Source organism: Fistularia commersonii, chromosome 23, assembly GCF_037954325.1.
Source record: "Fistularia commersonii isolate RoL2024-O1a breed Wild chromosome 23, RoL_Fcom_v1.0, whole genome shotgun sequence".
NCBI lineage: Eukaryota > Metazoa > Chordata > Actinopteri > Syngnathiformes > Fistulariidae > Fistularia > Fistularia commersonii.
Window position 1 is genome coordinate 10,307,501 of NC_141306.1, and position 13,027 is coordinate 10,320,527.

The following is a 13,027-nucleotide window of genomic DNA, read 5'->3' on the forward strand; positions in this document are numbered from 1 at the left end:
CGAAAGAAATAAGGGTGTGGCAGGATTGATTGACTGAAATTAATTGTTTATAATTGCTTTTGGTTATCGTAATTAATCGTTAATGAATGCCATTGATAGGTGTTGATTAAAGGGGCTTTATGTTATTATCGCTGTTAAAGCAACGTGTTAATAGAATATTGAAGAAAACTTAGCATAATGTTAAAAATACAGACAACACAAATTCATTCAATGTTAATTACGTACTATTTAATGCATAACATTGTAATAGCTACTGCTAATGTCGCAGTCATATCAAATGGATCAAACTCACAAAATTTGAGATGAATAATCAAAAATTCTTTGAAATAGCATATTTTTGAGCTCGATGAATTCACAGCAGGTTGAAATATATATAGTATATGAAATAATAAACATTACAACCGGGATAGTCAGCTTTTCTTTTTTTACACAGCTTTATTACAGATGAATTAATGTCCATTTTCTATTGGGCCATTCAATAGCCAAACACGTATCAATACTTTTCATTATAGCCATCTACAAATCAAATTCCAAAAGTAACCAAAGTTAAAAAAAAATAGAAACCACAAAAGCCATATTGTTCCATGTGTCATTAAATATATTCATTTGTGATAAACATAATATATTAGTATTACAGGACAGCACATGACCATTTGCAATGGACTCTGCCGGACAACAATTTACAAGCCATTTTCTAAACATGAGCAGATGATGATCAGAGAGAATGTTTATGGGATGCAGAAATGCAGTCAGGAGTACCTTTCTGCGAATGCCTGCGAAAACGACACGACGGCACAGATGTGACGGCGGAGACTTTTTCCTTTTTTTGTTTTTTTTCTTTAAAATACATACAGTATGATGCACGGAGTACTGAGGAGTACCAATGTATTTATATGTGCATTTTGATGTAGCCCTGCAGAATGTACTGTAAGTGTATGTGTGTAAGCACAGTCTCCCAGCACGAGAGAGAGCGTTTCTGGCTGCACACATTCGGGTAAACATGAGATATTTGTCACACATTCATTTACTTGTCTTTTTTTTCATTTTTTCTTTATTTCAAGTCTCTATATAGCATTCTGGTTAATTTCACATGGAGATAGATCGAGTTAATACTGAACGAAACCGAACAAAACAAACAGAAAAGGAGTAAAGTCGAGTACCGAGTCTTAAAAATGGAAACCAATCCTCCAAAAGAATTTTAAATTGGCTTTGAGGTGAAATGCTGTACAGGTGATACACTGCAGGTGATGCACTGTACAATAAACGTGATATTTATCACTCCACAGGTTTATCTCTCCACGCCCACCCGCAACACGGAATCATGGATACAAATCAAATGGGTGCATTAATCACAATCGTTGCTATCTATCGGTCAGCTACAGTAAATAATGAGCATGCAGGACGTCAGTGGTGTGGGAGCTGCTTGATAGGGCTTCTTTCAGAGGGCAACTACACTTGAAATACCACAAGCGTGGTTCCTCCTTCCAAGATAATTTAAAAGCAACACAGCCAGATTTTATTCGTAAAATGAGTCCGAGATTATTTTATTACAGTCACGAGTAGAACTGCCTCACATGCGCAATTATCTCGGCAAAATGCGGATCCCAACTCGCAGCTTCATCTTCCTGTATGGGCTTCTTGGAGCTTATAATTCTACTCTTGACAAATCAGGGTGAACAGCGGGTGTTATTCATGGCACGTGCTGTTCCTGTCGTCAGAAGTGAACAAAGGGCAGCGGATTTTACGCTTATCACACAGCTATAACATGTATAAGCTGAGTTGTTGATATGAACCAGTTCAGTGAGGTGAGAACGGTTTGAGCTATACAAGAATCCCGCATGCCGCTTAAAAAATATAAGTATATCTTACGCGTTTCTAGAAAAAAAAGTTTACGAGTAAAAATAAGTGCATGGTTGGCGTGTCCACTACACATCTAGCTGATGCCACGGCATTATTTGCCGGCTGTCGGCACGGATGGTTACTTTCGAGTGCAGCGGTCACGACTACATCAACAAGCGCTGAGCGAATACTGTCATGTTACGCGTTCATTGTACAGAATGAAGAAAGGATTATTTTCTCTTCTACAGCTTTCCTTCCCCCCCAATGGCAGGTATCACTCACGTATGAGTAAATCTCAGCTCTCAATGAACCTCTATAACACAAGGGGTGGAAAAAAAAAAACAGAGGTGAGGCAATTGAAGAGCTGAGTTTGGTGAGGGTTAAAAACAAAAAAGAAAGACTTCATGATGTGGCATATCTGTAACATTAGGTGCAAAATCTGCAATTACATAATAAAAAAAAGAAAAACAACCGCGAGACAAACAGAAAATCTCTAGAATGAGCTCCTTCACAAAAGTTCCCTAAAAACACTGATCTTTTTTTTTAATTCTCACTCAGAGCAGCAGCACTCGGTCATCCCCCTCCCACCCACCTCCTCCTGATATTTCATTCTTCCAGTTTTGATTTCATTCATCCGCTCCTCTCCTTGCCACTATCCCGGAGAGGCCTCCGCTTGCCCCTCCACCATCCCTTCCATACCCTCCCTCCACTGCAGCTGCTTTTAGCACTTGCCCCTCTTGTCACGTTGCTGGAACTTCCTCAGCCGGCGACCCCACAGGTCCTTCCAAGGGATGAGGAGGCTGCCCTTGTCCGCAACGACGCCACTCTGCCCGGGGGAGTCATCGTCTGTGCCCAGGAGGAGGTACTTCCTTCCGGGCTTGATCTTTGGGCACTTGCAGGCCACGTCCTTGGAGTGGACCCACAGTAGCTGATCTCCGCGACGGATCCGGTTTTCGCCTTGTTTGTAGACCGAGATGATGTTGACCGTGAACTTCCACCACTCGCCCGCCTTGTCTCCTTTCAGCACGTGCACTTGGACGGCTAGTGGAGAGGAGACAAGTCAAAGTTACATCTTGGGCGTGGATGGGTTTCCTACAAGAGTCTGGCCCATCAGACTTGCATTTTCTCCACTGCATTTGTTCATTCATCCATTTATTCATTCACTCATTCTCTACAGTGTTTGTAGGGGAGTTGGTGCGAGAGGCACGGTTCACCCCGGCCCTGTCACCTGTCAGTTACACGGCAACTTACTGAGGCATACAACTATTCTCCCTTTCTTTACATGTCCTACAGAAATATGCAATACACATGTCATAGAGACTAACAAGCATTCGCTTGCTTGTTTATGTGTCATACAGAGACCATTCACTCATTCATTCTCACATCAGTCCCCAGTTTTTGGACTATGGCAGGGAGAAACCCACGTAGATATAAGAAGTCCATGTAGACTCCACGCTCCCTGTCTCCATATTAAACCAGCGACCTTCTTTGTGAGGGGCTGAAGCGCTGTGCCACCTTACCAATAGTGGAAAAAAAAGGAAGTTGAAACAAGTTCTGTAATCCAGACGGCTAAGAACGTACATTGACAGCTGCAGAAGGACTGCATTGTTGTGGCCAACAAATTACATATTAGATATCCAATTTCGCCCTCAAAGAAGTGAACAATGTAAAACGTCCTGAACAATTAAAGCGAATGTGCCACTTTTAGCTGTAAGGTTGAAAAACACACTCCCAGGAGGGGGAGGCTGGTTCTCGACTTGAGTGGGGGTCCTTCTCAGACGCAAAGCGTCCGTCAGACACAGACGGTGTTTGTGCATCACGTCCGCTGGCGCAGGAGAGCGTCCCAGTTAATCTGTGCTTGAACCAAAGTGCTTTCGCACCCCGGGGCTCTGCTCGGAATGCGCTCACGCCGTTCAAGTGTGAGCGGGGGCTCACTGACAATCACACGAATGAGGCAGGAAAAAAAATTAACATATCCCCTGCTCATCATCAGTTACCGAGCTTCCCTTCTGTGGAACTATCCTCCAATTTCCATCAGCACCCCCTCTTTGTTTAAGAATAGGCTTAAGGACTTTCTTTTTGAGGAAGCTTAAAGATAGGGTTAGGCCAGCCGCTAATTATGCTGCTGTCGGCTTACTCTCTAGAGGGATATCCCATGATGCACTTCTCCCATTACTCCCATTCATCCTATCCTGTCTGCGCTCACATCCCTTCATCAGTGCATGATGGTAACCTCATGTCTTCCCCCAAGTCCCATTTCCCTAATTACCAGGGCGCGTTGCTTGATTTACTGCAATGGTCTAGCCAGGCGCCCAACTTTTTCTGCTTTTTATTAGTAGAAATAGACTCTTACTTTCGACCGACTGGTCGAGGCAGAAGGCTGCTCGCATTGAATTCAGATCTGTCCAAGGCTCCTGAAAGGTACTGTTACCTCTTTGCTGTTGCCAAATGCCTCGCTCATGACGTGAAACGTTGGGTTTCTGTCAATCATCTTAAGGCATGCAATCCAGACATGCTCTGCATGAAAAGGGCTGTCAGATAACTGATTTGTGATTCTGCGCCATTGAAATAAACAGTGGCAGCTCCAGACAAAATCATCAGGGGGGGCAGCTTTTGCAAAGATGACTAAGGCGATCCATTAAATAGGCCAATTAGAAGGGGACCAGACAATTGTCACACTGGGTTTGTCATGTTAAAATTACATAGCAATACAACTTGTAACCAATAGTTAGTGAGATTAAAAAAAAAAGATGTTCCCTCCAGCCACATAAGCTACACGGAAGGTATATCTAAGATTGTTCACGAATGAACAATTATTGACCATTCATTCATAGAAATCCTTCAGGTGTCTCTCAATATGAAGAGAGAAGCCTGTTTGATAATTTCCCGTATGACGAAAGCATGTAAGGTGTCCAAGAATGCATTGATTTGCCTTTTTTTGGGGGGGGGGGGATTCACATAAGAGATTTCACATGAGAAGCTATGAGGGACCTTGGGGCAATTTCAACCTGACTGAAAATTGCCCCAAAAAGAGGATTCCCCACAGAGGGTCACTGCACTCTGATTGGATGTTACATTCAGATGCAGCTACAATGGTAGGAACTTCTGTAACAGAATGGGATTTTAAAAATTCCATCCCTTTTGGTGGTGCGTTACCCAGGTGGCCCTTATGACCAAAGGGCCCCAAGAAAGACTTGACTAGAGTGCCTATTAACTACAAAAAAGAATATCTCGATATGATGACAATAAAAAGAAGAATTTCTTCCTCATATGCTCTAATGGTTGAGTATGTTTCTTTGGGCCAGACGTGGTCGCTTTCCATGTTCCGCTGGCCATCCTGTTTTTCTGGCACCTTCGAGGGCTGAGCGGAACAGCGGGAGCATTTCAGCGCGCGTTTTCAATGCGCGGCCGCGAGCGAAAGAGCGAAGACAATTTGCGGAAGAAAGAAGGTTTGTTGAGGCTGAGTAGAGTGAGCTCTCATAGCCCCCCCGCCATTCATGGCAGCTCTCGCCTTCATCCAGACACATGAAGGGTGTAAAGGGGGGTGGGAGGATGGGGGGGTTGGGGAGGGGGCACTATTTATCTTCCCAAGCCACAGAAAAAAAAAAAGTTCCAGGAGAATCGAAATATGTTCTGACCTCATGAGCTACCCGGGGGCTCTGCTCCCAGAGCCCCGTCCAACTTTGCAGCGTGAGAATCCAGCAGAGATAGCGCTCTCCCCTCTAACACGCCGCCGCGCTGGACTTGGACTTTGCCACCGCAACCAGTAACGGTCCCTTTTTTCTTTTCTTTTTTTTTTTTGGTGGACCGTCTATCTCGCTTGCTTTCACTTTTCAAGTGGGGTCCTCTGTCTGCCTTTTTTAGACACCGATAGGAGTTTCAAGCTAAAAAGGGAGGGGGGGGGCTAGCGGAGAAAAAAACACATTTGGGCCGGAACAAATCACTGCGATGGCTCCCGTGCTCTTGTGCGCCGGGCATCCCTCGCGGCCATACTCCCTGCTGGGTTTATCTCCTTTTGGGGGTGTGTGTTGCTGTTTGACACAGCACGCCATTAACAACCAAAGGCTAATGAAATTAGAGCTTGGTTAATTACGCCTCCCCCCCACCCCGTGTTTATCAGCCGAGTGAATGATCAGGGGACCTGTTACCCCTGGGTGGGCACTGAAGGGTGGCCGGGGAAGACAGAGAGGCCCAGGCCTTTTGAGCACAATCCCAGAGCGTCGGTAAACACTCGGCCCTTTGATTCATTGTTCTCCCGGTAGTAGGGGAGAGGGAGGGAGGAGGGTATCGGGCCGGAATATAATCCTTTTGTGTCCGTCATCTCCGTAGCTACGGCTGATGTTAAGAAAAAGGAAAACTGAATAAACAAAACATATTTCTTTCTTTTCGGGGGCGGCAGTCCATCACCGTCTGGCTAATTTACCACCTGTTTGTGCCCCAAGGAATGCTCGGAGCTGGCAGAGTGCACAACTGTGTTTAAACAGAGGGCCCCTTCCCGTGACCCCCGGGGGGCCAGTATCACCACTCGCACATGGGGGTGTGTGTGTCGGGGGCGAGAGGGGGGGGTTGCCCTTCCAGCACACACACACACCCCACGGAGAACAGAGAATGACTCTGAGGCGGGATAAAAGTGAGGCGACAGGCCTGAGAAATGAATTAAAAGCAGGGGGGAAAAGGAAAGGAATGCACGTTAGCTAACTGTGTCCGCCACTGCCACACCACCCGTGGTCGCAGTTACGCCGGAGTCATCGGCTTCGAGGGGAAAAGGGGTGGACCAACAAGAGCCGCCCGCTAGGCTCGAATCAGCCCGAGAGATGTTCAACACGCTGTCACGGCTCCAGAGATTAAGACTTAAAATCCAATGGTGGTGGTGGTGGTGGTGGGGCGTGAATTACGGCCACCTTTGGCTCCGAGGCGAAACTAAAAAGCGGAAAATGGCCTCAATTAGTATCTGTTTGGCTGGAGCAGCATCTAAGGATAAATCTGGCCAATTTCTTTGAAGGATGCCTGGTGATGATTTCGACTGAGCCAATCAGAGGTTTCTCTGCGCTGGAAAATATTATGAATATTTCATTGGTCGAGTGACGATTGATGATTACTCAATCTTTGCCAGAGAACACATTTTTGAGCGTGTGCTAAAACATGCTTTAAGTTAGAACCAGACGTTTGGATCGAATATCCTGTCAAGTTATTTTACAGGTCAAGTCAGTACATCAGTCTTTGCCCATGAGTTTGGTGCAAAAACGAGTTAATTTTACCCTTTTTATGATTTTTACGCGTTCAAATTGTGCTGGAAGGACTTTCGGCTAGATTCATGCAATTGAGGAAACTCCAAAGTCTCTGTGCATTTTAGCATTTAATCTATGTTCAATAAAAATACTTTGTGATGTTTTGAAGGTAATTAACAGAACCCAAAAAATATTTTTAAAAACAAACAAAAACAAACCGTAAAATAATACGACAAACATAACCAACGTAGTTCCAGTCATATTTTTTAACACAGGTTTTCCAGAGCACGTATGGCAGTGGCTCAGACCTGAGGACTGCTGAGGTACCCTTGAACAAAGAACCACACCCCAAAAAAAGCTCCACATCTCGTAGCATCGACATCTGATATTCACAACCCTTTTCATTTAGATTTGCCAATAACTTCTTAGAAATCCAGGCCTGGATTTGCCATTTCCCATAAGTAGCTTGTGGCAGGAGATTTTTAATTGTTTTGTTCTGACAGGAGAGGTATTCAGGTAGAGCAGTGGAAAACAGGAAGTGACCCAAACATAACGCCACGTCATTTGTTTACAGTGCATACCCTTAAGCCCTAGGCCGGTGACAGCCTCTAGAAATCACTTAATGCCCTAACAAATTTATTCCAACAGTTGGTTTCAAAGCTGCAGCCCACCAGGATAGTTCAGAATATGTGTGGGCGGGTGGGTGCGCACGTGAGTCAAGGGCAGATGCCTTACTGTGGGGTATTCAAATACAGGGTGCAGCCCAAAATCCACGCTATTCTGTGTTTACATTGAAAATACGAATATGATGAAAAGTACATGCAGCTCAGCTGCCCACAGACGTTGTGGTGCGGCACATTCACATGAGCTTTGCGCAGTTGTGTTTTCACAGTGGGTGTTTCAGAGGGTGGAGTTGTGTGTTCTTTCCTTCGGAAGCATTTAAGTGGCGCTGAATTTGTGCTAAACCACAACTGATTTTAATATTATAGTCTGATCATATAAATATTCTCCTTTTAGTGCCAGCTCACTACCATATGCGAGCTACTTAGCAACTGACATTCAGATACCAGAGCCAGCAATGGCAGGGCCGGTGTCCCTCCAATCGGAGGGTTGGTAGTTGGATTTCTCGCTCCTCTTATCTGCTACTTAGGTGTCCTTAGGCAAGACGCAGATCCCAATGGCCTGGTTAGTGCCTTGCATGCCACCGTGACTGTATGTCAGACATGTCCAAAGTCCGGCCCATGGGCCCAATGAGACCCGTGTTCAAATTTACACTGGTGCGCAGCCTCGGTCATAAAATCAATAATAAAATCTAATTTGGTCCGGTCACCCGTTTTTTTTCTATTTCGTATTTTCAGTTTGAGTCTAAATTTGAAATAATGAAAACCACTGCACTTCTCCTTTTTGAAAACGAGTAATAAAAGGATTTATACGGCCATCAATGTTTTGCACTTCTGAATAATATCATTGTCAGCATTGTTTTCCTGTTCACAGGTTTTGAAGTTCGTAGTGAGCATTTTGTGGTGAATAATACGTAATCTTTCAAATGAACCTAGATAGGTTTAATTTTTTTTTCAGACGGACTTTCTCCATTTTATGTGGTATTCAAATATGAAAGAGTGATTTGCATAATTTTGTTGACTCGTGTTTTGTGTTAATACATGAAAAGTATGCCATTTGCAATAAAAGAATGTCATGAAATACTTCATTTAGTTCAAAGATATAGTCTACTATAATAGTAGTCTAATATAGTTCAAAGAATGTCGACCCTCACACATTTTCACTCCACCAAATATGGCCATCTTTGGACACCCCTGGCATATGTGAACGAAATACACAAAGGTGATGATGCTCATCAACATTAACATTAACATTCAACCATTTACTATTCCCTCAGAGACATACAGGAATTCACCCTCTCATCCGCACCTTATATGGAGACATACAACTATTCGCTTGTCATGTAGAAATACAACCATTTACTCTAATTCACATGTTTTATAGAGACATAACACACTCACGTTCTCATTCACATGGAGACATACGACAAGTCAAGCAACACCAGGTATGTCTTGTGATGCGGTTAAGTCCGTTTACCTGTATGACTCACTCACCAAAGTCTTTTTTGCAGTACTTTTTCATGGTGATCTTCATCTTTCCCTTGGAGGCTTTGCAGTGAGACTCGCAATCTGTAGGGCCAAGGTAAGAAAGAATGAAGGCTGACCATTTGGTGGTAAAATTTCCAGTGACAAAAGATACATGGTGCAACACTCCATCTGGATGACATTTGATTGGTGGACTCATAAGCCACGGCCGTCACCAGTTATATCTTACACAATGAGGAGCGACCACAGCGGGGTTTCCAGGCCTCGCAAGGGAACGCAAACATTTTGGTCAAAATAAGTACAGAGTTAACTAACGGCTGTGTTTTTTCACGGCGGAAGCTTTCCATGTTAGTGTCGTCCTCCTCACTTTCGCGGTTGTTTGTTTTTAAGTGTGGCGCTGAAGGTGCACTATGCAGACAGTCCCTATTGTGATCCCTCACTGCTTGTGACAATGCAAAACTAAGGGAAGGGTATTTCCTGGAACTGAATATAGAGTTCTTGGAACTTTCCTGTCGGATAGCGACTATTGTGAGGCCATGGAGGGAAATCAGCCACTGACCACCCAAAATCTCCAGAGATCTTCTTGCAAAGACAGCCATGACTCTAAGCGTGGGGAGAGTGTCTTAGGGGTTTTCCTATAAGACCCCTGTAAGTACAACTGGCTCCATCAATAGACGCTTACAAACTGATACAAGTTCTAAGTATACAGTTTTAGGAAATGTCCGGCTGGAATTTGGTTCTAGTTCTAGTACTGGCCATCCTCCAGGAGAACCTTTAGTTTTGGATTCGTATGGGACCAGCGTCATGCAAGTACCGGTGACATGCAACCTCAGCGCAATGCCCAGACAGCCACGAGGAAGAGGACATGGAGTCCTCTAATGCCACACGAATATCAGCCAAAATGTTTACATATGTAATCCCGCCATGGCGTTACTTGGACCTCTTAGTTGGTCCGTGTCTGTCCATTTTGTCATGAGGGAACACCCGACCGGCGATGACAACAATTTTTAAAAATGCTGTATGAGTTCCACCAAGACACAAATTTCTATGGAACCGTAAAAAGACCCTGCACTTAAACAGTTCTAGGAACTGGTGTCTGCTGTCTGAATACACAAAACAAGGGCCTATTTCCGGAAAAGGTTCTAGGAACCACAAAAAAAATCCTACAGTGTGAACGGGGCAATCAGCTGCTATCGGCTAATAACAGGTGAAATCGCTTGTTCCCGCCACTTCCCCCTGCCGATAGGCACAAATTGAAACCAGATCATCCCCTAATGTGTGTCACCCCCCCCCCCACCCATCGCCCCCACCGATTCTGCCTCTCCCAGAGCAGTAAGCCTTGTGCTCTTTTCTGGAGGGGGAGTGGGAAAGCTGGGCTGGGTAGTCTGAAGAGAAAGGAGGGGGGCATTTGAGAGAGAGAGGGGACCTTTCAGCTTGCCTGAATATGGACAAACTTCATTATTTCTTCCAGCCCTCTGTCCAGTCTTCCCCTTTCTTCCCCATTATACTCCGTGTGAATGAGGTTGCCCGGGTAATCATGGAGGAAGAAAAAAACGCCCCTCTCCTCCCTCTCAAAAAAAAAAAAAAAAAAGCGGGGTTTTGCGGATGTGGGATCAAATTCATGTATGTGGAGAAAGCCCCACCGGTGCCTGCCTGCTTTCTCGGGTGGGGGGAGGCAAATAAAAAAATGGAAATCCCAAAGTAAATTAATTTGATGAGCCCATATCCAGCATGCCCGATTTCCATTTAAATGAGGTGGCGAGAGTGTGGGGGGAGGTGTGTGTGTGTCGGGGGGGCTCTTTATCTCTCGCTGGCCCCTGGGGGCCTTCTTCATTCCTCGCTTTGATAGATGACGTTGTCCATTAGCCTCGGCAATTGCTGTACTGTCTGGACCATTACACCCGCGGCGCTCATTAAGGTCCAATCCCCCTGCCGGGAGAACAAATACCCCCTTTGTGTGGCAGCGGCCACGCCACGTTCATTCTACCGGTGTCCCCAAGGGCGGGGGGGGCGCCGTTCCTAATGCAGAGGGTGGTGTCCGACAAGAATTGAAACTTCACGCGGCCGTGACTATGGCGAGAAAAAAAACACGCAGCTAACAACAGCGGCGAAGTAGGCGGCGCGCCCCCTCATCATCCCTGATGGATGATCCGAGGCGACTCGGCTTGGGCGATTGAACCTGCGACCAGTGAAGGGTTATTCGGCACACGCGACCCGGTTTCTCGGAGGCCGAAAAAATGCAACATGTCAAGATGACGGCGGGCGATCGCCCCGGTGTCACGACTCCGAAAAACAGAGAGCGGTGTCAGAGCGGGCGGACAATCGGTCGGGGGAGGGCTTTTCTGCCAGCGCAGCCGCTCCTTGATTGAAATACAAACTGGCGCAAATGAAGCATGTAATCAGATTAAGGCTGGAACCCCGAGGGGGCAGGCCGCCGCGCGAGCTAAGAATACAAGCGCGCCACAGGAAGCGCTAGGAAAATTTACAACGGCAGCAGACCACATTGAACTGGCGTATGCTTTGGCGACTGTGCTCTAGGAAAAGATATACTTATGATTCATAAGGGGTGACCTCAATTATCCCCATTTGTTCTTGTCACCGGAATATTCACACGTGTTTCTCACCTGACGGCTCCTCATAGCTGCTGTAGGTTGACGTCGGGGATGCCATCGGGATCTCTGAAAGAAGAAAGAGAGCAAAAAGGATAGGCCTTGTTGTAATACAAGTGTAATTATATAACTGTTACTATTACGTAAATTCTAGAAATATAACTGTCTGTTGTGTTTTGCTTTTTGAAAAGTTTTTCCAAATGAAGCTGAAAGCCACTAGCATACGACTAGCTGCTAGCATTGTCACAATTAAAAAAACAGAACCTGAATCTCTGTGAAAAAAGAAGACAACTGTTACATTTTGCTAGGGGCCAAATCCCCCAAAGTTCCCCGACCTAAAACCCAAGTCCTGGCAACATAACAATGTGTTGCTTTTTTTTTTTTAACAGTTTTCCTAAATTAAGTTGAAATCCACTGGTGTGCAACGAGCTACTCGCATTGTCCCAATTAAAAACAATGCAGATCTCAGAAAAAAGAAGAATTACACAATTGTTTCATTTTGCTCGGTTCAACTCCCACAAACACAAGTCCCATGTCCTAGGAACATAACTCTGTGTGTTGTTTTTTTTTCTGAACGTTTTCCTAAATGAAGTTGAAATCCACTAGCGTATGACTATGAGGTTTGCGTATGAGGTTTGCCTGGCATTGTCCCAATTAGAAAAAATGAAACACCCTGATCTCTATGAAAAACAATTACACAACTGTTACATTTTGCTAGGGGACAAATCCCCCGAAATATGCCCACCCTTAAACACACATCCTAGAAACATAACTGTGGGCTTTTTCCCAACAGTTTTCCTATATGAGGTTGAAATCCGCCAGCATATGACCAGCTACTAGCATTGTCCCAATTAAAAAAATGACACACGCAGATCTCTATTAAAAGAAATTACTCAACTGTTACATTTTGCTAGGGGACAAATCCCCCGAAATACCCCCACCCCTAAACACAAGTCCTAGAAACATTATTCTGTGTGTGCTTTTTTTTTTTTCTAACAGTTTTCCTATATAAAGGTGAAAGCCACTAGCGTACAGCTAGCTACTAGCATGTCCCAATGAAGCCAAATAAATAATGGATAAAAGTTGGGGGGGGGGGGGGGGGGGGACTCCAAAATTCCATTTAAGATGAGCCGTGTGAGAATTGATGTCATATCCTGCTTGTGGCTGATTGCTGTGCAAAATGTGAGTTTGTTAAATTTCATCTTTCTATGCTTGCTGTGCACATTTTAATCACGCTACGGTAACT

General features: G+C 44.9%; 1 protein-coding gene across 1 annotated transcript in view; it reads right to left on the reverse strand.

Annotated features, from left to right (window-relative positions):
* Positions 1–267: 267 nt before the first annotated feature.
* The window catches only part of ntn1b (netrin 1b), a 42,708-nt gene continuing 29,948 nt past the window's right edge, over positions 268–13,027 (reverse strand). The window contains exons 5-7 of the mRNA XM_086170405.1: positions 11,797–11,850; positions 9,182–9,256; positions 268–2,880 (exon numbers count right to left, since the gene is read on the reverse strand). Of these exons, the coding sequence (XP_086026531.1) occupies positions 2,561–2,880; positions 9,182–9,256; positions 11,797–11,850 (449 nt within the window). The 3' untranslated portion in view covers positions 268–2,560. The remainder of the gene's footprint in view (positions 2,881–9,181; positions 9,257–11,796; positions 11,851–13,027) is intronic.